At 52.0% G+C, this 25462-nt stretch overlaps 1 protein-coding gene across 1 annotated transcript in view; it reads left to right on the top strand.

Moving 5' to 3' along the window:
* The window catches only part of ERN1 (endoplasmic reticulum to nucleus signaling 1), a 51356-nt gene extending 26285 nt beyond the window's left edge, over nucleotides 1-25071 (top strand). Inside the window, exons 6-21 of the mRNA XM_029927070.1 lie at nucleotides 54-155; nucleotides 989-1250; nucleotides 2493-2571; nucleotides 3754-3919; nucleotides 8125-8243; nucleotides 10903-11094; nucleotides 12879-13146; nucleotides 13833-13923; nucleotides 14164-14353; nucleotides 15103-15202; nucleotides 15490-15689; nucleotides 16147-16294; nucleotides 17715-17842; nucleotides 19863-19986; nucleotides 20436-20503; nucleotides 21013-25071. Of these exons, the coding sequence (XP_029782930.1) occupies nucleotides 54-155; nucleotides 989-1250; nucleotides 2493-2571; nucleotides 3754-3919; nucleotides 8125-8243; nucleotides 10903-11094; nucleotides 12879-13146; nucleotides 13833-13923; nucleotides 14164-14353; nucleotides 15103-15202; nucleotides 15490-15689; nucleotides 16147-16294; nucleotides 17715-17842; nucleotides 19863-19986; nucleotides 20436-20503; nucleotides 21013-21225 (2450 nt within the window). The 3' untranslated portion in view covers nucleotides 21226-25071. The remainder of the gene's footprint in view (nucleotides 1-53; nucleotides 156-988; nucleotides 1251-2492; nucleotides 2572-3753; nucleotides 3920-8124; nucleotides 8244-10902; nucleotides 11095-12878; nucleotides 13147-13832; nucleotides 13924-14163; nucleotides 14354-15102; nucleotides 15203-15489; nucleotides 15690-16146; nucleotides 16295-17714; nucleotides 17843-19862; nucleotides 19987-20435; nucleotides 20504-21012) is intronic.
* Nucleotides 25072-25462: the final 391 nt, after the last annotated feature.

The following is a 25462-nucleotide window of genomic DNA, read 5'->3' as shown; positions in this document are numbered from 1 at the left end:
CCTCAGCAGGTGCCGTGGCCCCTCCGGGTAACGGGCCGGTGTGTGTTCTCCAGAGTACACCATCACCATGTATGACACCAAAACCCGCGAGCTCCGGTGGAATGCCACCTACTTCGACTACGCGGCCTCCCTGCCGGAGGACGACGGGGACCACAGTAAGTGCTCCCGGGTGGCTACGCGAGGATGGCCGAGGGTTTGTGACCGTGAGGAAGCAGTCACTCCTGGGCGCTGGATCTTCTTTTAAGGCGCTCTTGATCACCAGCTTCTGGGCTTGTAGTAAATAATTTGACAGTATTAAGGGCCAGGGCCGGGGTGAGAAGCGTGGAGGGAAACCTCAGTAAAGCAGGGGGGGCAAGTTTAGCCGGAGAGGAGTGAGGACAGCGCTTGGTGAGTCCCCTCACGTCACAGGAGGAATTCACCACAGGCCCCTGGGAAGCACAAATAAGTATCGGCTGTGACACTCACAGCCCGCCCCTAAATGTGACTCGTCCCCTGGTTTACTTCGCTCACAAACATGCTCCCAGCTCCAGTGAACACAGAACCCGGTTTTGCCACCTGAGCACTGACACCTGAAAGTCTCCTCTGCGGGCAGACGTGGGCGGTGTCGGTGGTCAGCTCTGACCTTCCGCTTGATCAGTCGGTTCGAAATGATTGCTATAAAATATCAGAACCATAGTCCTCTCTGGCTCTTTTCTCCTCCATGCTTACTCTCTCTAACTGAATAGAGTGCCGAAGATTCTCCCCAAGTAAATTGCCTTCCTGAGAGCGACCCTCTCTTAGGTTTATAAAGCAGGCAGCTCTCACTGTCTCTGTGTCCTAGAGCCTGCACAGGTTCCCTGGAAGCAAGTGAAGTTCTCAGGAGGATATCTGAGAATATTCGAGAAGCCTTATTTCCTCTAGCTGAGTGACTGCCCCTTGCCAGGAGAGAGAGAGGATGTGGTCACAAGGCAGGGTGCGACCGCATGCTTTGTTTATTTGATCTGTACAGAGATGTCCCACTTTGTGTCCAACGGCGATGGGCTGGTGGTGACTGTGGACAGCGAATCTGGCGACGTCCTGTGGATCCAAAACTATGCTTCCCCTGTGGTGGCCTTTTATGTCTGGCAGCGGGAGGGTCTGAGGAAGGTCATGCACATCAACGTCGCGGTGGAGACCCTACGCTACCTGACCTTCATGTCTGGGGAGGTGGGCCGCATCACCAAGTGGAAGTACCCGTTCCCCAAGGAGACGGAGGCCAAGAGCAAGCTGACGTGAGTCTGGGAGCTTAGGGGCAGAAGAGGGCAGCTATGGCCCAAATGCCCAGCTCCTGCTGCGTGTAGCGTACCATACGCCAGACACCGGGGCTCGGGGCACACATCTCTGAAGCCGTTGTGTATACGCAGAGCCAAGACTGGCTCATTCAGAAAGCTCACAGTGCCTGTAAGACCTGGGGCATCCCTCGATGCTTCAGAATTCTTGAATGTTAAACACATTAAAATTGTGAACAAGGATAAGAAAGAGACTGCCAGTAGATAGCCACAGTACAATCTGGATATGTCTCAGCTGGCGGGAGTACAGGAGATGTATTTGTTTTTTAATTGTTTTCTGAGTCTTTGCTGTTATTGAAACATTGTTAAATCAGGAAGAGCGTTACAGTGTGTCCATCAAAGACGCACCGCCATCCCTGCCTGTTACAGCCTGAAGCTCGGTCCCTTGCACTTGCTGCATCCCAGTTCCCACCTTACAGAGCTGCAGAAAAGAGCGAAGGGGACTGGAAAGAAAGTGTTCCCTAAGTTGTACACCTTTCAAACGTAAAATATTTGTTGAGAGAGGTTTCAAGAATTCAGTGGACGACCAACCCCAAACGGGCAGTTGACAGGAACCAGAAGGGTCTGGAGGCGCTGCCCCCACACCTTCATGCTGACCCCACAGCCAAAGCCCACCCACTCCTCGACCCCCTTGGCGGGGACAACCCCCCCAGCCAGAGGAACAGAAGTCGTACCCAGCTGGAACTTCCTGTGTGTCCCTTTGCTGTAGTCATCCCGCTTAGAGCACCTGGCTGTTTCTTAGGGCTTCTCTAGAACCTCTGGATGCCTCGAGAATCTGGAGAAAGACAGCAGCTTGCATGTCAGAGCGCGCTGTGGCCGGGCCAGGGTGTCTTAGAGGCTCTGCGGTGCTTGCGAGCATTCGGCCCTTCCCGGACGACCACTGCACGTGGCTGTCTCCGTGGCCATCGTGGGGACGCTCTAGTGCGGCCCAGCCGTTTGCAGAGGAGAAAATCCAGGCTCGTGCTTGGGTGACTCGTGCACATCTTTGTTTGTAGGCAGTGAGTGACAGCTGGGCCCCAGGCCAGTAGCTCGGCCTTTAGGTCCCCGCTGCTCAGAGCGCTAGGGGCTAATCTGGTTATTCTTCTGAGTGGCATTTGGGGCTGGATCCTTCTCTCCAGAAAGGCCCCTTTTGTGGGATGCGGACGTTAAACGGCCGTGGAACGTGTGTTTCTGTTGGTCTCCTAGGCCCACCCTGTATGTCGGGAAGTACTCGACCAGCCTGTACGCCTCCCCCTCCATGGTGCACGAGGGGGTCGCCGTGGTGGTAAGTGTCCTCAGGGAGCCCGCAGATGCAGCCTCCTCGTCCCATTTAGCCAAGAACGACGCTGAATCATAAATGAACATCCTGTGGGTAAAGAACGCAAGACACAGGTCTCAAATCCTCAAAGACAGTTTCTGCCCACATTCTACGTTGTGAGGAAAGATTCGTGACAAGAGCCTTGGTCATTCCACTTTGCTTTCATCTTGAAGTCTTAAGTCCCCAAGCCGGTGTTCACGCCTTCCTCAGTCCAGTCACACAGGGCCCTTCGGCCACACTGCTAGCGTTTCTCTGAGAGTCGTATGGTCCATCTTCTCCCTTTTTCCAGAAGTTTCCTGTTACCTTTCTCCACCTTTGTTCAGGCTGCGCCTTGTACTCCACCACAAGCTGTCCCTTCCTTTTTCCTGTCCAAAGCCTGCCCATTCTCTTGTGACCTACCGAGGCTCCTCACACCTCACCAGCTTCTTCAGAGTGCTCCTTCTCAGCAGGTCTGAGGCATGAGGATCGTGGCCACTGGCCGGGGCCTTACAGCATTTGAGCTGTTTGGGTGGCACCTCCCACCTTCTCAGTAAGGCGGTCGGCTGCTTCTGTGGGCAGGGCGGCACCTGCCCCCGGCTCCTGGCTGGAACTTGTTCCATGCTGGTCAGTGTTACACTGTGGACTCCTTCACTTCCCTCTGCCCTTCGCAGGAGCCTCTGGGAATTCCACACATGTTCTGTCCAGTTCCCTGGCCTAAGAATTAAAAAAAAAAATGACATCCACGATATGGGGGAGCCACCTGGGTGGCTCAGTCAGTTAAGTGTCCGACTTCAGCTCAGGTCATGATCTCACAGCTTGTGAGTTTGTGCCCCACCTTGAGCTCTGTGCTGACAGCTCAGAGCCTGGAGCCTGCTCTGGATTCTGTGTCTCTCTCTCTCTCTGCCCCTCTCCCACCGGCACTCTGTCTCTCTTTCTTTCTTGAAAAAATAAACACTGGGAGAAAAAAAAGAAAGATGTCCATGATAAAGATGTCAACACAACCTTGTCACATGTTGAGGGAGGAGCCTCTGCCATCTTAGGGCCTTTGTGTCTTGTTCTGACTGCCCTGGACCAGCCCCACACAGAAATCACCTCCCTGGAGGGTGGTGGTCCCTTGGGTGTTCATCCGCAAGGGCTCCCACAGGCCTCACTCCTGTTCTGTCTTCACAGCCCCGAGGCAGCACACTTCCTTTGCTGGAAGGCCCCCAGACTGACGGGGTCACCATTGGGGACAAAGGAGAGTGTGTGATCACACCCAGCACAGACCTAAAGTTTGACCCTGGTCTCAAAGGGAAGAACAAGCTCAACTACTTGAGGAACTACTGGCTTCTGATAGGTAAGAGCGGGTCTCTCGGCCACTCAGGCAGTGGCATGCTGCCCCCTGGTGGACAAAAGGTGACCGTGCTGGTCACTATGGTAGACTCTGCCTTGTGCTCAGTTCAGGTCCAAATTATTAGCCTTTCAGACCCGGGAATATTCTTACCCCCCAAGGAAAATAAACAGAGTAGCTGTGTTAATAAGTCACCTCTCAAAAATTGTTTAACTAATGTTACAAAACTCAAGTACCGACTAACAAAATTTGTGCAGTTATTTGGCACCCCGAGTGTCTTCTGTGCCGGGCATTGGCACTGACACTTTAGAACCCATCTGCATATTTCTCACGGCGCCCCCTTGTGAGGTACACACACTTGTTGTTTCCATTTATGGGGAACCAGAGTGTTCCCTATGGAAGAATTCCCTTGGGGTTGGTGTGGGAGCTGGGGCTGAGGGAGGAGAGGGTTGGAGACCCAGGAAGGATTGGGGGTGGTGAGGAGTTCAAGGCTAGATTGGGTCAAGGAGGCACAGCAGAAGTCTCTGGTGTGTGTTTGTGGGGGGTGATCCCCTTTCCTTTCTCTTCCATTCGATGCTGTCCTTGCTAACGGCCCTCGGGTTGAATCGGAGGGGCCTGTCAGCCACAGAGATAAGTTGAGATGACACTCGAAGGCAGTGAGTGTGACAAATGAAGGCAGTCACGTGCGAGGAGCTGTGTCTCTGGCAAGTGTCCCAAGCAATTAGAGCAGGGCAGGGTTTTCTTGAATCAGATTTGCCTTCCTATTCCTGTCTCCCCCAGTTCTGCTGCCTCTCAGCCCCAGAGTTGGAGAGAGGTTCAGCCTCATGGGAGGGGACAGGAGACAAGTGGGGGTGCCAGACAGAGCACACGGGTTGATAAGGTTCCCTCTGCCACCCCCTACCCACCCCTCACTATCCCTCCCCACTCCCACTAGAATGGAGCAGAGAGAGGGCAGTGCCGGAGGGCACAGGGAAGGGAGTTGGGCGCACTGGAGGTGTGTGGGCCCAGCAGGCTGCAGGATCTGCCCACCGGCAGCGTCCAGACGGGGGTGTGTGACTGGGTGTAGCAGACCGGAAGCTGAGCATACTGAGTCCTGACCGTCCCTGCGTGGTTGTCTGGGTCCATTCTTTGTTCTTCCTGCCCCCTGTAGCCGTTTTCTCCTGGTTGTTATTTTTACAAAATAACGAGCATAGGAGATAACAAAGTAATTCTATCTTTTTTTGAACAAAAGTAGTTTAAGAGCATGCGTGAGTGGGCCCAGGTGAGAAGAAAATAGCTGATGAATGGAGGCTATTAAAATTACAAGGTCACTTAGTTTTATGTACCAGTTAAGGGATACATAAACTGCCCACCAGTGGTTACGAAGTAAAGAAACTATTGGAAACTAAGGAAATGTGTACATAAGACTATAAAATACATGATGAGAAAGTCGTTGTGGCTAGCTTGCATAAAGATACCCATTTAAAAAAAATTTTTTTAATGTATGTTTTTGAGAGAGAGAAAGACAGAATGTGAGCGGGGAAGGGGCAGAGAGAGAAGGAGACACAGAATCTGAAACAGGCTCCAGGCTCTGAGCTGTCAGCACAGAGCCCGATGCGGGGCTCCAACTCACAAACCCTGAGATCATGTCCTGAGCTGAAGTCAGACCCTTAACCAACTGAGCCACCCAGGCGCTCCAAAAAGATCCTTTTAAAATGTAAAGGTTGTCCAAGTCAGACAACTGAGAAACTCAACACAGTATAAAGAAATGAGTAGGGAATCATCTCACACTTTTGCAGCCCCTCCAGGAGCTCCAGAGCCAGTCATTTTTAAGTAAGGCAGTGGAACTGCTTGACCCCTCTCTGCATAGACTAGGGCCCCAGGTACGATAACGTGCTTTTTTCTGTCCAGCCGCGTCCCTGGATTTGGTGTTTGTGGAGGACATGAAGGATCCGCCCACTTTCACAGTGGTCTTGAAAAGAAACTGAGTCCATTTAGCTTGAGGGGCACGGCCTCTGGCTTTCCCCAGAGCAGTGGCCCTAACCTAGATGCCCTTGGCTTCTCCTGGGAGCTCTGTCACATAAGCACGTGTGACCCATGGAGATCCTGATTCAGCAGGTCTGGCCCAGGGCCTGTGCTTTTTGCTCTGGGGGCCCGGACATGGTGAGGATGACAGAGAAATCACCACAACCAGGTACTGCTTGTACATGTTTGGGGATCTCACGACTGGGCTTGTAGAAGAGTTGGTTCAGAGTGTGCAGCATGAGATCCCTGGAGGCCCAGATTCGGGAGAAAGCTGTTCATGAGAAGCAGCACAGAAGGAAGTGGGGACCTGCGGGGGACCAGCCCACACACCCCAGTCGAAAGGTCCCGAGTAGGGGGTTGGTGTCGGTGCAATATCTATAAGAAAGAAGACAGACAACGTGAATAATGGAAAAGCCACGTTTTATTTAGATAGCCAGGGTCTTACATACCCTGGGTGATTACATCATTTCTTTAATGGTTACATAGTTCAAGGTCTTTGAAGTAAAGACATGCTCTGGAAAGGGTCATGCTTAACAGGATAGGTGTAAATAACAGGAATTATCAAGTCATTGCAAGAGGGATTCCCTAATAATAGTTTGGCTCCAAGCAGAAGATGAGCCTGAAGAATTCTATGAGATTTACATTCCTTAAGGCCCCTCATCAGTTATGCATGGGCAAGATGCTTATCCTTTAATAGGCAAATCTTTTGGCAGAGGATTGCATTAACTCACAACAGCAGACAAAGAGCTAGAAAGCAAAGTAAGGGGAGGGCTGGCATCAAGAACTGACCCAAGTTGATTCAAAGCCTAACAGTATATGCCTCTTTACAAAGAAACAAGAAAATCATAGACAGGGTGAATAGAAGCCGCATGTGTGGCCCAGGAAGCCAAATGTTATTTCACAGTCTCTAGACTTGTTCCACAACTTCCCAAATAGTTCTCCTGTGCCCCGGAGGCCTAGCTATGCAGGAGGCTTTTTGGCCTACAGGGCCCCAACAGGGACCCGGGCTAATCAAGGCTGTAGTTTTGGCAGGAGGCATCGGGGAGGGGGGACAGGCAGGCAGGGCCCTGTAGCACACAGCAGCACAGGGAAGGGCAGCCTGCTTTCCTAGAGCGAAGGTTTCTCGTTAGCGAACCTCAGAGGCACCTGGAGAAACTCACGTTCAGACCCCTGGGCCCCATCACCAGGTCTGAGTTCAAGGTCTGAGGCAGGGGGACCCCACTTGAGGACAGCATGTCCTTCACAGCAAAGCATGCCTCACGGTCCTCACCTGGCGGTGGTTCAAAGCATAAAAGGTTTCCCTTAAAGAGCAATCTTATCTTGTAGATAGAGGACTGACCTAAAGATAAAGATTTTCTTCCAGATGAAGGAATGTACACAGCTCAGGCTAGTTCTTGCTTATTTTTGTGTTGGAAATATACATCATAAAATCTTTGATAGGTTTGAGAGAACGTGGAGGGATCATAGGGTGAGACCCGAATTGCAGTGAGAGAACAAAAAAGAGTGTCAGGGGGCCGACAGCCCAGACCGCAGTGAACTGGTTCTCCTGAGTCGTTAGTACAGGAGTCATTTAATGTTGGAGCTAAACAGATTTTCTAGCCCGATCAAATCCCAGTTTCTATTTTATTCAGCTTTGTCTCTCTTACAGTATGCACACAGTAGGTGCTCAATCAGTGTGTGTTATGTGCTAGGGAGTCTTCACATAGCGTGAAGAGTGACAGAGCTGTGAGCCTCTGCTCCCCTAGCCAGTGCGTCCTGTTTCTCTTCTGTGCGTAACTCACCACTTCCCAGGGTGGTGATAACCGGAATAGAGCTCCACCTGAGCAGTCTAAATCTCGAGGGCAGGACGCGAGACCCTCAGGAGAAGGATGTTACAAGGCAACTGGGGAGACCGCTTGAATTCTTAATGAAGCTTCCTGATGCTCAGGCAGCATACAGCCTAAATTAGGAATTACCCACACAAATCTTGCTCTGAACATATCCCGAAGATCCTGTTTCCTGTCACGACAAGGACACTTCTTTGTCCCTCGTTATGAGATTCGGATGTATACGTGCCACGGAGTAATAAAATTCCTGTCTCGGTGAGATTTTTCTGGTAATTGGGCCGTGAGCCCCTCGGTAGGGAGCCACTGTTGCCTAAGCTTAGCGTGGAGGGGTTTCGCAGTGCGGGGGCGCTGCTCTCATGGAAGGCTTGTTTCCTCTCCTAGGACACCATGAAACCCCCCTGTCTGCGTCTACCAAGATGCTGGAGAGATTCCCCAATAATCTGCCCAAACATCGGGAAAACGTGATTCCTGCCGATTCAGAGAAGAAGAGCTTTGAGGAGGTGAGTGGCGGCGTAAACAGTTAGTTCCTGGCTCCTCACGTCAGGTGTTGGGGGCTAAGGCATTTGCCCTTGTCTTTAGAGCTTGCAGTGGACTCAGGAGGGGAGAGGAGTGCTCAGGAACCCCTAGCACACATCACCCCATGACTTGACGTGACAGACTGCTGGCCTGAGGGCCGAGGGCTTAGTGAAGGCTGCAGGAGGGCGGAGGGACGGGGGAGGGGGTCTGGCCTGGTGGGAGAGAGACACAGGGCCCTGGAGGGAAGAGAGCAGCAGAGATGAGGGCCTGGAGGTGGGGCTAACCTTGCCTGGGCACCTCTAGAGCCGAGACTCGCTCCCTCCACCGGCTGGGGAGTGGTGGGAGGACCTTGATCTGCAGAGGAACCAGGATACCAAGCTTTGCTGGTCCGTGGCGGTGGAGCAAAGGGTTGGTGAAGCGAGGGGGTGGGAGACCTGAAGCTTCACGAAGCCACGAGGGGCCCTTTGGAAGCTGCCTGCTTGGCTGCTGGGTCTGGCGGGGACCCCGGGCGCCCGCAGAATGGAGCTTTGAGCAGGGGTAGCTGCCATGAGCCTTGGACCTGGGCTGCCCTCCTGCAGCCCTGGGGAGACAGGGTGCTAGTCAGGGTCTCAACTGGACACTGATGCCCACTCAGATTAGGATGACCGGAGAGGAGTGTAACAAAGGGATTATTCACACAGATGTGGACAGTCCCTGGTCTTCTCTTAGCATCCTTTAGCTGGAAGTTGCAGGGAGGGAGTGGAAAGGGCCCCAGGCCAGGAGCCTAGAGCTTTAGTTGGCATGTTCAGCCACCTCACAGAATTAGACCTCACTCTCTCCCTCCGCCCCCTCTGCTGGTGTCCCAGTCAGAAACCAGAGGGCTGGGAGACCACTGCTGTGCCCACAGGTGGCACAGAGCAGGTGGAGAAGGCGGAAGGGTGGCCCTGCAGGTCCGAAGGTCCATTTGGACTTGGCAAGTCTGCCATCCCTGCCATGGGGATCCCAGTCCTGAGGAGGGGCCTGGAGTACGGGCAAGGTCCAAGGTGGACGAGAGGGGCTGGCCTGTGGGGAGACCACAGTCATGGCAAGTTCACTGAGGGGCTCCAGATTTTATCCAGAGAGGAAGGAAGGAAAATCGTGCGACTATTTAAGATTCTAGAGTGGAATATCTTGAGTTGCCTATTATCTCTAGACGTAGCCAGTTGGAGAAACACATTGAGTCCTAAGACAGTGATTTTTGAAAGCATTGATGCCCTAAAGTCTTAATCTGATTTTGATCTCATTAAAGTCACTCATATCCATCATGGAACATGTAGAAAATAAAAGTATAGAGAAAAGAGGACAGTACCCTTAGTGTAACACCCAGAGATAGCGACAGTTAAGGTTTCAATAATTGTCCAAACTTGAGCAGAGTTTTCTGAAACTCTATTAAAATACTCTGAGGTACATTTGTGTGGCAATGAGACAGCTTCTTTAACAAACGGATTTGTACAGAATCTAACCAAAGGGATGTCACTCCTGGTCACGTGCTCAGCAGACATCCCTCGGCTGCCTGCCCCAGACCAGCCGTCCCACCGCGCCCCGTGCACTGTGGGGTTGGGGGCGGCTGCAGGGAGAGAGCCGTAGGCAGGAGTCCGGACAGGGAGAGGTGGGTGCATGGGGTCGGGGCAGTGGGGGGTGGGGGGGAGTGCCAAACCCTGCACTTGCCTAGAGGCCGTATGGTCACTTCACTGGACAAACAGTAATGATACTCTTGGAACACTGATGTTCATGAATGAATCGATGTGTTCTATAAACTGTTCTTGAGGTCCCAGACACTCCAAGAAGCTCAGACGGAAGGCCCACTTTTATCTGATTTAATTTTGGACTTCCAGGTAAAAGTTTCTTTAACAAAAGATTCTTAGGCTTTTCTGAGACTTTGAAAAAGAGCAGAATACTTGGAAAAAATGATTTTGGTTTTGGAGTTACACTGAAAGTTTATAAGCCACAGAAGCAAGCCGCTTCATTACTCTTCAGCCGCATGTGCACGCACACATCGTTTTCCTTTTTATTTTTTAAATTTATTTATTTTGAGAAAGCGCATGTGTGCACATGAGTGCAAGAGGGGCGAGAGAGGGAGACAGAGAATCCCAAGCAGGCTGGCGCCATCAGTGCAGACCCTGACATGAGCTCCATCCCACAAACTGTGAGGTCGTGACTTGAGCCGAAATCAAGAGTTGGACGCTTAATCCACTGAGCCACCCACGTGTCTTCCGTTTTCCTCTCTAACGCGACATGGTATTAATGACTACCAACATTTTTACCAGACTTTGTTACAGATGATTTCAGAGTTTTCCCAAATATCAAATCTGCCACCGGAGAAGGAGGTCTTTGCCTTCAGTAAGGATTTTCCAAAAAATACAGGATCTGAAGGCACTTCGCAAACGGCCCTCAGAACTGTTTGGGTCCTGATACTGTCACTAGATGGAGCCTGGCCTCTGAAGGCAGCCACTTTGATAAAGGCAGCGATTGTTTGGCTTTGTGATCTTTGATGAGCTTTAAAAAAAAAAAAGCACATTTCCAGTGTGGTCATTCCTGGTAAATAGTCATGGCTACCGTGGACTGTTTGGCTCATCTGTGTCTGGCTAGACATTTTGCAGTGATAGTCACTCTGTCCCCCACAAGGTGATCAACCTGGTTGAGCAGACTGCAGAAAACGCGCCCACTGCCGTGTCGCAGGATGTGGAAGAGAAGTTCGAGCATGCCCCTGCCAAGCCCGAGGCCCCCGTGGACTCTGTGCTCAAGGACATAGCCACCATCATCCTGAGCACCTTCCTGCTCATCGGCTGGGTGGCCTTCATCATCACCTACCCCTTGGTAAAGCTCCGCCCCTTCCCTTTGCCCTCCCGCATGTTTTTGAGCTGTTCTGGTCACCTGATGTCCCTGACAAACAAGCAGACACATTGCCTTTCACATTTAAGAGTCAGTATTTGCTTCTCTTCAGAAACAGTATAAGTAAAGCTTCTCAGGAAATCTTTTTGCCTAGGTCTTAGAGTTAACTGATTGTAAAAAGCTGATTTGTAAACCTTGCTTGCAGATCATTTTGGGGTTTTTTTTGTTGTTGTTTTGGTTTTTTTTTAAGAGAAGGAAGTCCGTCTTAACGTTTATTTATTTTTGAAAGAGACAGAGACAGCATGAACAAGAGAGGGGCAGAGAGAAAGGGAAAGAGAAGGAATTCCAAGCAGGCCCCGTGCTATCAGCCCAGAGCCCAACATGGGGCTCAAACTCACGAAACCCATGAGATCATGACCTGAGCCAAAACCAAGAGTTGGACTGAGCCACGCAGGTGCCCTGCTTGCAGATCATTTTGAAGAGTTAACTCCCTTTTTTAAAAATGTTTGTTTATTTTTTATAGAGAGGGGGAGGTGGAGGGGCAGAGAGAGAGGGAGACACTGAATCCAAAGCAGGCTCTAGGCTCTGAGTTGTTACCACAAGATCCTGACACGGGGCTCAAACTCATGGACCATGAGATCATAACCTGAGTGGAAGTCAGACAATTAACCGACTGAGCCACCCAGGCGCCCCTAACTATTTCCTTTTTAAGAACAATCACAATAGATGAAAATCCACTTAACTTTATTGCCCTCTGTTACAGCCACCAGCTCGAGTGAAAAAGGCGGCATCCAGTCCGCTTTCTAGTTGGAAGTGAGTGAGCTAAATTTACATAGTTGAGTGGGTTGGATAAAACCTTCTAGAAGAATATTCCCTTATGGAGTTGCTCAGAGCATTGAAGTGTCATCACCATAGAATATTAATGCCCGGCAAGCTTATGTCCCCTACAGGAATGGCGATGACAAACTCTTCCATCTGTGCAGATAGGTCCACTCCACCTGCATTGTTTTATATTTTGCCTCACACAGTCCTGTGAGGTCATTATCGCTGTGTCCTGCCCGCAAATGAAGAAGCCAGCCTCTGGGAAGTTAAATAACTTTCCCAGGGTTACTCAGCAGTAGATGGCATTTCCAGGATTTGATCCCAAGTTCAAGGGGGGGGGTACACGAGAACCAGAAAACTCCCAGGGGTTGTTGGCTACACGCCGTCCCTTCGGTCCCCTTCCCACACAGTACAATCGTAGCTCACTGCTACTTCAAATTATGACAAAGAATTTCTCAGAGTAGAGAGAGGAATGCAGGGTGTGGGGAAAGCAGCGTGATGAAATGGGACTGGAGTGGGGTCTGTGCACCCGCCTCTGTCAAGGGCACGGCCGTAGTAGACAGTAAGCCCGGAGCTGCCTGTATCCACCGTGCTCCGAGCTACCTGTTGTAATCATTCTTCCTCTCCGGTTTCATTTTTGTATCAAATCCCAGACTTTCATAAAAGTCCTAGAATTTTAGAATTAAGTGGAGCCCCCTTCATCTGGCCTTCACCTACAGCTGGTCCTCCCTCCTGCCCCTGCCGGCCCCCTCCACCGGGGGCGTGGGCTGTCCTGGGAAGTCCAGCCTTCCATCTGATCCCTCCTCCTGTGCCTTCTCACCGGTCCCACCCCAGCCCCGTGGGCAGTGTACCTGCTTCCTCTGCCACGGGGAGCCTCGCCCTGCCAGCCTGTCTGTGTCCCCGGGGGAGCAGGCTGCACGTGTCTGGATGTGCGTTTCTCTCCCCAGAGCATGCATCAGCAGCAGCAGCTCCAGCACCAGCAGTTCCAGAAGGAACTGGAGAAAATCCAGCTCCTACAACAGCAGCAGCTGCCCTTCCATCCCCCTGGAGACAGGGCTCAGGATGCTGAGTTCCTGGACTCGTCCGGCCTGTACTCAGAGAGCTCGGGCACCAGCAGCCCCAGCACATCCCCCAGAGCCTCCAACCACTCGCTCCATTCCAGTGGCTCTGCCTCCAGGGCTGGCTCCAGCCCCTTCCTGGAGCAGGACGATGAGGGTAAAGCGAGTTGCGATTTTGGTACTGTTTTCTCTTTCGTTTGAACACAACCTGAGAAGCAGGTCCTTCTGGGGCGTCTCAGTGGGACTATGAAGTGCCGCTTCCGAGAGCTCACCATGTTCTCATCTAGTTCCCTCTCACTCTGGGGGCCAGGCTTCCATGCCACCCAGGCCTCTCCCACGCAGGGGGCCTATTTGGGGACTCCCATGTCCTCCCCCGATCCTGCTCCAAAAGGGCTGCCGTCTGCTGCTGACTGGAGGTGCACTGGGCGTCTGGCTCGGGAGGGTTCCTGCGGCCAGTCAGTGGCCAAGTGTCACTGCTGATCCTGATCCTCTGGGAGGTGGGCTCCAGCCAGGGATGACTACCGAGCTAGTGCAGGAGACCTGAGCCCCAGTCCTGCTGGAGGCCACCCTTGTCTCTTCATTGCACATCCACTGCCTGGAGGCTTCAGGCTCAAATCGTAGGTGGATCTGTGGAGAACCCCAGTCTTCTGACAGTGATGTAAAGTCAGGAACAGAGGGCAGGAAGCAGGGGAGGCAGCAGGCCTGGACCCCGCCAGCACTTGCTTATCTGACTGGGAACATAGAGCCCTTCTCTGAACCTGAGCTCAGGAAGTGGTACCATTCTAGCTTCAAGGTATTTTAGGTTATGTTTGTTTAAAACAACTTTTTCCTGTTTTGTCCCAGATGAGGAAACCAGCATGGTGATCGTTGGGAAGATCTCATTCTGTCCCAAGGACGTGCTGGGCCATGGGGCTGAGGGCACGATTGTGTACCGGTGAGTGGATTGGAGCACGCTGTGACCTCCCCTCACGTCCCAGTGTCTGCTGGCTCACAGCTGGCATGCCAGGCTCTGGGAGTGCTGCAGGGGCACAGTGGTGGTCTCCTGGTGGTCGGTCAGGGCTGCGAGGCTCCTGGGGTGGCTGCCACATGGCGGGAGAAGGAACACTGGGGGTCTGGGGGGGTCTCTCGTTTCCGCAGCCTGGGTCGCCCCTCCAACCTGTGATCTTGTCCTCAGGGGCATGTTTGACAACCGTGACGTGGCCGTCAAGAGGATCCTCCCCGAGTGTTTTAGTTTTGCTGACCGTGAGGTCCAGCTGCTTCGAGAATCAGATGAGCACCCCAATGTGATACGTTACTTCTGCACAGAGAGAGACCGGCAGTTCCAGTACATTGCCATTGAGCTGTGTGCGGCCACCCTGCAGGAGGTGGGCGCCCTGGGGCCGCTCTGCCTCAACAGTGGCTGAGGGACTGTGATTTCTGTTCCCTTTTATTTCTCTGTATTCACTTTACTAAAGTTATAATACAGCACGCTCACGTAAATGAACGGTTTGGGGCACATGACGGGGGCGCACACCCCTTTGACCACAAAGAACTCAGACAGAGAGTATTTTTATCACTCAGCTTCGGTTGGGTGGGACTGTCTTTGGGTGCAGCTAGTATCTCTCTCCCATGGCCTCCGAGAAACCTGGCAGTTCTCCCCGTCGGTGAGGGCCGTACCGAGTGTGGAGGGTGTTGGTTGAGGACTCAGGTCACGGAGACTGTCTAGCAGACTCCTTTTGCTCAGTCTCCATGCTCACGTGACACTATGTCAGTGTCCATTGGCTTCACTTGCAGGTTTGCCTGTGTAAGGCAATGAAGTTGAGTTCTGTGCCCTCTTGCCTTTCTCACCATACAGAAGTTAGCTGGATCTTTTGTTTTTGTTAGCCTATGGCTGCCAGAGAAAGTCTGTGGGCAAACGTGAATTTGGACAGAATGTTGTCAGTACCGCTTCCTGTTTCTTAAAAGAGAATCGGAGAAAATGAGCCGACCTAATCCCAAACATGAATTAAGGCAAAAAGCTGCAGGCTCGACTCTGCTGAATAGACTGGAATCACTTAGAAAACAGCAGCGCTGTGTAGAGGGGCCTGTCTGCAAGGGCTGTGTGCATGACCTGGCTGTCGTGTGTCTCTTGCAGTACGTGGAGCAGAAGGACTTTGCCCACCTCGGCCTGGAGCCCATCACCTTGCTGCAGCAGACCACCTCGGGCCTGGCGCATCTGCACTCCCTCAACATCGGTGAGAAGCCTCCCTTTATTCACCAGGCCGCAGCCCGGCGAGGGGCTCCCTTGCTGGGGCGGTCCTTGCCTCTGCTGAGAATCCTGGCTTCGCCACTGGTGTGCCTGGAGGGTTTGTATTTTTTTGACAATAAGGATTTGAGGCAGAATCTTTCAGAGCTGCAAACCAGAAAACGCTTGGGAGTACAGCAGGTCCGCTGGGAGTCTGAGAAGAGTGCACTCCCACCACAGGAGAAGGCCCGACATTGCTCGTGGTAAATCTCGGACTGATCTGGAGTTTTGTATTAGTTCACAGAGACCTGAAGCCCCACAACATTCTCCTGTCCATGCCCAACGCACATGGCAGGATCAAGGCCATGATCTCTGACTTCGGCCTCTGCAAGAAGCTGGCGGTGGGCAGGCACAGTTTCAGCCGCCGCTCAGGGGTGCCTGGCACAGAAGGCTGGATCGCTCCAGAGATGCTGAGCGAAGACTGTAAGGACAATCCCGTGAGTAGTGGGCACCGCTCTGGGGGAAACTGCCAGCCTCTCACATCTTTGGGGATGAGAGCCTCTGCATCCAAGACTTGGGGCCTGTGGCGCACATAGCTGGAGCGTGACATTTCTTTATCAAAGAGCTTCTGTGTGAATAGCATGCTGCTGGCATTTTCCATGTGGCCTCATGTTCAGATGAATCAAAGGGCAAATGTGGGCAATCGTCTGCTTTTCCCTCCTACTTTTCGATCACTTCCAACCCCAGCTAGTTGGCTCTAGAGCCCACGTTCCCCACTGTGAATACGCAGCCCCAGTGGGTGCCAGCGCTGCTCTGGGCACTTCTGGCCTGCTAGTCGAGTCTCCCGGGACCCTTCAAGGTGGTAGAAGCAGCAGCCACACTCTCATCCTCGCTGCTGCTCAGTGAGGATGAGAGTATTCCAAAAGGCCGCTCACACCCTGCGTCTCTTTTCAGACCTACACAGTGGACATCTTCTCTGCGGGCTGTGTCTTTTACTACGTGATATCTGAGGGGAGCCACCCTTTCGGCAAGTCCCTGCAGCGGCAGGCCAACATCCTCCTGGGCGCCTACAGCCTCGACTGCTTACACCCGGAGAAGCACGGTGAGCGGGCGGCAGGGGGCGGTTCAGGAGGCACTCCAGCTGCCCAGGTGCCCCCCATGGCCTGGGAGGGTGCCGGCTCAGTGCTTCTAGAGGCCCTTCTTTCTGACTGCTTGTCCCCTGGGCCTCAGTGAATCAGTGACTTGCTCCAAAGCTGGTAGAAGGTTGGGCTGTCTTTGGAGCACCTCCTCCTTAAAGGCAAGCAGCCCTGCAGTTCCTTCAGGTCCCCCAGTTACCTGTGTGACCTGCACAAGGACCTCTATTTTCCAGCTTGTGGCTCATAAGCGTTAAATAGTCGGAGGTCTCTTCGTGCACCGACCTTCAGGACAGCCGTCTGTGCTCTGTAAATTCCTGAGTGCAGGCCACGGTCTGTGGGTCTGGCTCTCGGGGTGCAGGGGTAATAGGTCTTGCTTCCTGACTTCAGCGTTTCCTATGTTAAAATTGGCCCATGACACCCAGTGCCACCTTTTAAAAAATTTAAAACTAACTCACTATTTTGCTCATGGATTAATTCTTATTCTTTATAGAAAAAACAGATTAGCATAAAAGATCCATCTTATTCATTACAAAGTGATGAATTCCTGTTACTAATACTTTTGTATATCTTATCCCAATCATCTATTTAGATAGATATGTATACTTTCGTTAAAAAAAATGGAATTAAATAGTGCATATTATTCTTTGGCATGCTTGTATTATAACATCATCTTGAAGAGATAGATACTCCAAGTTGATAGGTATTCCACCAGGGCATCATTTTTTTTAAGATTTTTTTTTTAACGTTTATTGATTTTTGAGAGAGACAGAAAATCCGAAGCAGGCTTCAGGCTCTGAGCTGTCAGCCTAGAGCCTGACTCAGGGCTCGAACTCATGAACTATGAGATCAATACCTGAGCCAAAGTCAGATGATCACCCAGGTGCCCTCTTTTTTTTTTTTTTTTTTTTAATGTTCATTCATTGTTGAGAGACAGAGCATGAGTTAGAGGGGGGTGCACAGAGAGAGAGGGGGACAAAGGATCCAAAGTGAGCTCTGCGCTGACAGCAGCAAACCTAACATGGGGCACAAACCTGTGAACCATGAGATCATGACCTGAGTCCAAGTCCGACACCCAACCGACTGAGCCCCCCCAGGCGCCCCTCACCAGGGCACCATTCTAATAGCCCAGCCCAGTGCATGGAGGCAGTGTTACCGAAGCCCCCGAGAGCGGGGATTTCCAGTTACTCCTTTTCACAGACTGCGGTGAGGACCCCCCGCCCCCCGCCCCGACCAGCTGAAGTTTGTGCAAGTTCTTAACACTGTCGGAGTGAGCTTGCGTCGGTAGAATCTCAAATCACAAGGCACGTGCGCTGTGAAGGTCGGAGTATTTCATTGTGGCTGTGGGCCCAGGATAATCAGTTACTTGTTCATTTTCCTCCCTTGTAGAGGACGTCATTGCCCGGGAGTTAATCGAGAAGATGATCGCAATGGACCCTCAGAAACGCCCATCTGCGAAGAGCGTGCTGAAGCACCCGTTCTTCTGGGGCCTGGAAAAGCAGCTCCAGTTCTTCCAGGTGCGTCTCTTGCCCTGGTTGGTTCGTTTCAAAAGTCTTCATTGAACTTCTTCCAGATTTTGAAAGTATAACGAAAGGCAAAAATAAAGTAAAATAAAGTAAAATAATGAATTAATACAATAAAACACTCGTAATCCCAGAACCAAGAGATAACCGTGGTTGACATTTTCACATATTTTTTTCATATAGATAAAAATGTGATTAAGCTCAAATGGCACATACAATTTTGTGTCTTGTTTCTTAAAGTACATAGTATTTTAACATAGTATCTTATTATATTGTTAATAGTACATTAATATGGTATTTAATGTCGTATTTTAACAATTTTTTTCCATGTTAAAGTTCTAAAACTTTAACGACTCTAGTACTCTGTCACACGTTATATTCTGGGAACTTTGACATACACACCGAAGCAGAGGGGATGCTATAATGAACTCCCATCTGCCCGTCACCAGCTCCGGCAAGGACTAACTGAACCTCTGCTCTCTCTCCGCCTGATTACTTCGAAGCAAATCATAGACATCATATTTCATTCAAGTCTCATAAATCTAAACGTTTACTTACATTGGGTTCTTTTCATCCTTTTTTACTCCGTCTTTGCCCATATCTCTCTTTGCTTAAGGTGGATTCTGAGATCTTAAATTATAGGCTCCGTAGCCGTGAGCGCCTCCAGTGGTTTGGCTGTGTGCAGGCTTTGTGGTATTGCCCGCCGAGTGGCTTTGTGGAAAGGTCATGTGTTTCTCAGTCTTCTGGAGTCAGCGCAGCATGGCTCATCCAGACACAGCCGGCCTGGCACACCCGCTCTGAGAAGCAGGCACATGGGGCAGTGCTTTTCCTCCTGGGCCAGAGGGGAGCTTGGGTTTAGCAGTGACCATCAAAGTGTCCTGGAATCTGACGGGAGCTTCGGTTCTGGTGAAGGACCTGTAAGCTCCTCGAGGGCAAGAATGGTTGATTTCTGGGTTCATTGCTCTGTCCCCACCGCCCAAGACACTGCCTGGCACATGGCAGATGCTTAGTCACTGGATGGATTGGGAAGGGCAGGGTTTCATGCCCTTTTCCATGGCAGCAGTGGGTGTGGCTAACATCAGGCTCATGCTGTGTTGCACAGGTCATAACAGAGTTCTGAGGTCCCTTGTCTTCCAGGGACTTCTGAAAACCAGCCAGCTTCCTTGGATGGTGACAAGATGTAGAACAGGAATAAAGCTCACACAGAGGGACCTCCACCCCTCCAGTGGGTTAGAATTTAAACTCTCATGTTTTTCCAAGTCCTGTGTCTTGTGAACACACCTGGCTTCCATCGAATCAGCCAGCTGTCCCAGCTTTGCAGAAGTCTGTCCCTCCCAGGCTTGCCCGTAGCACTTACAAGTCCGAGAGTTGGCCAGTCTGGCTTCATCTTCCTCAGAGAAAGAAAGGACCTTGAGGCGGGGCGGCGTTGATGCGGTGGCGCTCGCTGCTCCATTGCCTCGGCTGTTGGAGCTCGCTCCCAGGCGGAGCCCTTCAGACACGGGGCAGGGCCTGTGTGGCCCATGCTCTTGTCCGCAGCTCTCCCTCTGCAAGAGGGCTCCCTGCGTCTTTTCTAACTGTTTGCATGAGGACTGATGACCAGTCCTGGATTTGAGCTTGTCCTGTGTCCCTGGGTGGGCAGAAAAGCACAAGATGTAAATCAGAAATGAGCTTCGGTGGTGATGGTGGCTGTCTGTTGATGAACACAGATTGCACATAGGGCTCCGTATGGAACGTCCACGTGGGCACGTGGGCAAGGCGTTAGGGTTCGTGGAGAGGTGTGACACATCTCTGTCACAGCGATGTCCATGTGGGCCTCTCCCCGAGCCCCAGACGTGGCTGCTCACGGGCGAAGTGAACGGATCGTGAGGGGACAGAGACTTGCTGCCAGTTCTGAGGCAGACTTCAGTCGGGCCTGCGGTCATGTGGCAGTGACCGTTCCGTGGCCTGTTGTGTCGCTCCTCCAGCTTCACCCCAGCACACTAACTGTCGCCTGTTGCCCGTGTCACCCTCACAGGACGTGAGTGACAGGATAGAAAAGGAGTCCCTGGACGGCCCGATAGTGAAGCAGCTGGAGCGAGGCGGGAGGGCTGTGGTGAAGATGGACTGGAGAGAGAACATCACCGTCCCCCTGCAGACCGGTGAGCACGCGAGGCCCTGACAGCGGACGTCGGCAGACCTGCTTCGAGAGCCGCAGCCATTGCTAGGAAGTGAACTTGGAAATGGCAGCTCCAGAGCGTTTGGGCTCCAAACGCCCCTCACAGGGTTGAGGCTTTTGTGGGTGTGTCCTCTGGGATTTGGGCACAAATCAGACCTTGACGCTGACGTGGGTTTCATGTTTGATGCTTAGGGTGACAGCGGAGTGATGAGTGCCGTGCCCTGACTCATCGGTTATTCCTGGCTGTGGGTGCAGCCGGGTGGCAGAATTCAGACTGGCACTGCCCTCGGGTTCACTCTGGGGGACACACTGCTGTCGGCACAAGTACGGCGTAGTTACGTCATGTCTGTCTGGTCGCTTAAACCCCGGAAGCCCCAGGAATCGTCGTCTTTGGAATGTGTTTGTTGCATTGTAGTCCTTCTTTTCCTCTAGATCTGCGTAAATTCAGAACCTACAAAGGTGGCTCCGTCCGAGACCTCCTCCGGGCCATGAGAAACAAGGTAAGGGGGCGTGAAGCCCAGATGAGACCAGCAACTGGGGTACAGCCACCGACCTCCTCCTTTCTGGCCTCTGGGTCCTTCCACTCATAGAATTCTGACCTCCCGGAGGCTCTTTGTTGCCTTAGATGGGTTTTCTGTCCAGGGCTGTTGAGGGGAGGAGTTCTGCGCCGGGAAGCACGCTCTCTGATGCTGCTGGTCCCTGCTGACTTGTACGGCCTGTGCCTGCCCGATGGGCGCCGCACAGACTCCCTTAGCGGGACCTTCCCACACAGGCCTGGCCCGCGGAAAGCTCCCTCCTGCTTCCCCAGGGCTGGTCCCGGCCGGCTCTGAGGCCTCCTCCTGAGTGAGGGGAAGCAAGTGAGATGGACTGTTGCATCCATAAGCCTTTTCCCCTTTCGGAAAACCAGCTAACATTCTGTCCTCCTTGAATAGTAAGAGGAACTTTTACCAGTGTTTCTGGGCCGTCCGAGCTGCTAACCGCCCTGTCTGTGTGTCCGCCCTGTTTGCAGAAGCACCACTACCGGGAGCTCCCCGCAGAGGTGCGGGAGACACTGGGCTCTCTCCCCGACGACTTTGTGCGCTACTTCACGTCACGCTTCCCCCACCTCCTCTCCCACACCTACCGGGCCATGGAGCCCTGCAGCCACGAGAGGCTCTTCCAGCCCTACTACTTGCACGAGCCCCCAGAGCTCCGGCCCCCAGTGACTCCAGACACCCTTTGAGCCAGGGTGGCCCCCGTTCTGGTGGCCCCAGCTGTGACTGAGGGCCTGGTTTCTACAAGTCTGAGCCTAAAGCCTCCCGGCTTAGCAGGGAGACCAGGCTCCCAAACCAAGTGCCTTGAGCTGCCCGTTCTGCAGCCAGCAGAAGATGATGCTCCCCCAGGAAGTGGGAAACGTGACCCCCCCTTGACCTACAGGATGCTGGGAAGCTGTCGGCCATGAAGGCTTTTCGTTCAGGGATCCTCTGCCAAGGAGGGCCCGTCCCAGAGGCGGTGAAAGGCCTCCTCCCCTTCTCGTGGATGCACATGCTTCAGACTCAAACTTTTTAAACATCCTGTTTGATGTCAGCCTGTAAGGAAGAGAGAGGAGGGAGCCCTACGTTTTGCCTACGTGCAGGACCAGGAGCGTCTCTCTCCGCAGCCAGCTAGGCGGAGATGCACGTGGGCAGCCTCTGCTCGGAGCAGGGCTCCCGAGGTGAGCAGCGCCAAGGAGGAGGACGTACAGAGGGTGTCGTTCGCGGGGATCAGAGATGCCTCATTCCTCCTGAATGTGCCCGAAGCCTCCAGGCCACTATAGCCAGTGTTCGCTGGCGCCAGCGAGTCTGAGTGTGGGGCGCAGCATTGGGCCAGGTCAGCACCACACACTGGAAGCCGAGGCCATGTCTGCAGAGCTCTTAGAAATGAAGACAACACTCAGTCCTGAGTTCACTGTAACTCAGTGCCCCGGTGGCCTCTGGTGGATTTGGGGGGATGCTTAGGAGCATCTGGGTGCCAGAGGTGGTAAGTTCCCTGTCACGGGAGCAGGCCAGGTGGGACCCTCTCAGCCACCCTGGGAAAAGCCCTGGGCCGGCAGTTGGGCAGTGAGGCTAGCCCGTCCCTGGAGCTGGCAGGACGGGCCAGGGGAGTGGAGCCGGGGCCAGGTCACCACATGCTTCGTGGGCAGGTTTTTACGTTTCTCCTGGCAGATTTTAATCACTTTCTCTTTTGATCATACTGTAGAATGAATGCTGCATTAGCATAGGTAAGCCGAACTTGAAGTTTACTTGTGAAGAAGCTAAATGCAAGATCTGTGTAGTACGCTTTCTACTTTGTGTGGCACCAAAAGTCTCCCTCCCGTCCAGAAAGAGCGTTCACGTTCAGAACATGCTCTGATGCTGAAAAGTAGCACATTATAGCAAGGCTATATACATCCATTAAGAGCTTCGAAGTGATATTCTCTAAATTATGTCAATAACCATCTTTTTTGCTGAAACTAGTTTAATTTTTAGTTTTAGTCAAAAATTCTGTCTTTTCTCTACCGAGAGCCTTAGCAGTTAAGTGTGATCAGGGTACGAAGTAAGGAGATGTCTCCCGGGTCCTTTGTCCAGCCGGGTGAGTGGCTCATCACGCTTCATCAGTGCTGGCGAGCTCGGAGACTGCACTCAGGAGCAAGGGTACACTGACTGACCGAGACCTCACCGTTTCTTCTGTGACGTGCTTGCGGACGGTGGGTTTGTATAAGGGCCATCTGCCTCGTAGAATCCAGTTCCCTTCCTTTCGTAACGCCTGAGGTCACTTCTCTTCTTAAATTGGCATTATCCTGCGTCTTTAAACCTCACCAGTTACCTCATACCGTGGAGCCCTGGTGTTACTGGCTGGCATCGTGGTATCTTCTGCCACGCCGCCCAGTTTTCAGGAACACAGCCAGACGCCTCTCCTCTCCCTGCTCTGATGCACCCTCACCATTGTCCATACGGCTCTGTTGGCCTTCTGTCTGTCACTTTTCAGAACCTGGTCACTCATCAGTCCCTTGGGAGGTTTGAAGAGGTCTCACGTGGGCACTTGTGAAAGTACCTTTGGCATCATCCACTATATTTTGTTCTAATCTGTAGAATTCTGGTTTCCTGTTGTGCTCAGCGCAAGGGGAAGGTGTCTTTTGCTAGAACAGAGTTTTTCAGCCTTATGTATCACGTAGCAGCTGAGCTCTTTGATCTTTAGTATGATTTCCGAAAGGCTGTTTAACTTTTTAGAAGTACACTACTTTCATTTTTTACGACAGAATTTAGTCACATCTGTTCGGAACCCCAAGGATACCCTCGTTAAATCTTGTGTTGAATCTCATGTCTAATCTGTCTTCAGCGCACCTGTCAGAATTTTTCCCGTTGCTTCTTGAGTCTTTTTTACTTCAGTGGATAAAGAGCTCACATGTCACTAGGTATCAGAGCACTTGCACTTTTGGGTAAGTCACTAAATCATCTAGTGGCTGCCATAAAACCCGGGGTGCGGCAGACTGTCCCTCCCCCTCCCTCTCCATGCCATAGTCACCCTGGGTTTCACTCTGACCCGTTAACACGTATTAGAAGATCCACAGGTTAGTGGGCCCAGCAAAGTATTTTCTTTGTACCAACTTTAGAAGAAAGGTGTTTATCTCAGAGTCAACTTTGGGTAAGGTTTTGTGTGAGTGCGATTTGTTTACCATTGCAGTTTTTCTCACTGCCGTGAAAGATGAACTTGGCTGCTCATCTGACCTCTCGCAGATGTGGGGGGCCTCGGGGTTGTAGGCCTTTCTCCTCTCGGCCGCTCTTCAGTCTCTTCAGAAGCTGCACTCTGGCCAGGTTTGGGTGTCCCGAGACTGCTTTCATTCTCCAGCCCTGTTCAGTGGATCCTCAGCCCTGAGGTCCTCATGGAAGGTAGACTGGTTCTACCTCCGCTGCCGTCTTTGCCCCGAGAGCTGGAAGAGGAAGCACGCAGCGCGCCTGTCGGGAGTCTCGATCAATTCTCTTTAGCTTTCTCTCTGCTCGTTGAGTTCCTGAAATCCCTTTTCCTCGTATACGTGTCTTTTCCTCGCTGATGCCTTCACCATCCTGGAGCAATCCTTTCAGTTGAGTGTGGCCTGGCATTGGCCTTTCCTAGAAGAAAGTTGCCAGGTGTCCCATACAGATGGGCCCAAATTCTGCCTTCCGAGGTTGGACTATTATCTTTTAAACCAAAGTGTCTCCTTTTCCCGTACTTTGTTTCCTTTGTGAAACAGTGATTTCCCACGAGTCGCCCAGGTTCCCGTTTCCTGTATCAGCGCGTAAGTCCTCACCGTACTCGTTGGACAACCACAAGGAGAGCGCCTGCAGCGAGCCTGCCGCTGGAGCAGCCCTCACGCTTCCGGCCAAAGCCCCCACCCCAGCCGCCTCACCCTGTGCTCTGTGCGGGCTCGGCGGGGTACAGTATTTCTTTCCGGCATCCCAAAAGCTGTGACGGGGGAGTCCCCACTTACCTAGAGCATTACCAGTCAACCCTGCGGCATTCTCAGATGCAGACCTTACGTGGTGTTCTCTTTGCAACGACCTATTTATTTAACCTATTTATATTTATTTAATTTTTACTCTGAAGTATACCCGGTTACAATTGCACTTGCTTTTAAAGCACGGCAGATTTGTTTTGGACAACACACCCCTGACTATTTTAAAACTGGAAAAGTTATACTGTATCCTTCCACGGGATGGACGCCTCACAGTAGTTTTGTCATTAAAGGGTGAATGATTTGGTCAGGGTAAAAATTTTCATTTTTAAGTGATTTTTTTTTTAAAGAAAATTCCGTGCCATTGTGTCTTCTCTGTGGACGGTTGTTTAATGGGTCTGTGTTCATTGTGTGATAGAATCCCTCCTTGTGAACCTACAATCCTCTTTTTAGCTTTATATTTTATAAACTGCCAGATTGTACAATTTTTATGTGTATTTTTAAAGCTTCATGTGAGGGTGATTATCTAAGTTAAACAGCCTATTTTTGTACCTCCTGTACAGTTTTATAATTCTGCTGATCCGTGACGGCATCCTACATTGCGCCCACCGACAAATAAAGGTAGTTTTAGATCTGGAAGTTGACTGCATCTTCTTAAAGACTTGACCCTCCCTGTCAGGCAAGGGGTCCCTCCTGGCTGTCTTCCTGGTGCGATGTCTGGGTGGTGAAGGTGAGCAGCTGACTCAGCGGGTGGGGGGGCGGGACACAGTTGCCCACTGGTGTCCACAGCAGGGCTCAGGGGGCTGGGACATCCTCCTTGGAGGCTGTGGGAAAAGGTTCTATGAAACACTGCACGGAGTCGCCAAAAGTATTGATTTGGGCTGAATTCCAGGAAGCTGGCCAGGTTGGGACTAAAACGCCCCTTGACACGTTTGTGGGGCGGGGGGGGTATGCAGTGAATGGGGTACTGGACCAAGAAGCCCGTGAAGGGGCTAAAGCCACCGCAGTAACTGCCGGCACAGTGCTGGGA

This window comes from Suricata suricatta, chromosome 17, assembly GCF_006229205.1.
Source record: "Suricata suricatta isolate VVHF042 chromosome 17, meerkat_22Aug2017_6uvM2_HiC, whole genome shotgun sequence".
Classification (NCBI taxonomy): Eukaryota; Metazoa; Chordata; class Mammalia; order Carnivora; family Herpestidae; genus Suricata; species Suricata suricatta.
Note: the sequence above shows the minus strand (reverse complement) of the source record. Positions and strands in the feature narration are given on the sequence as shown.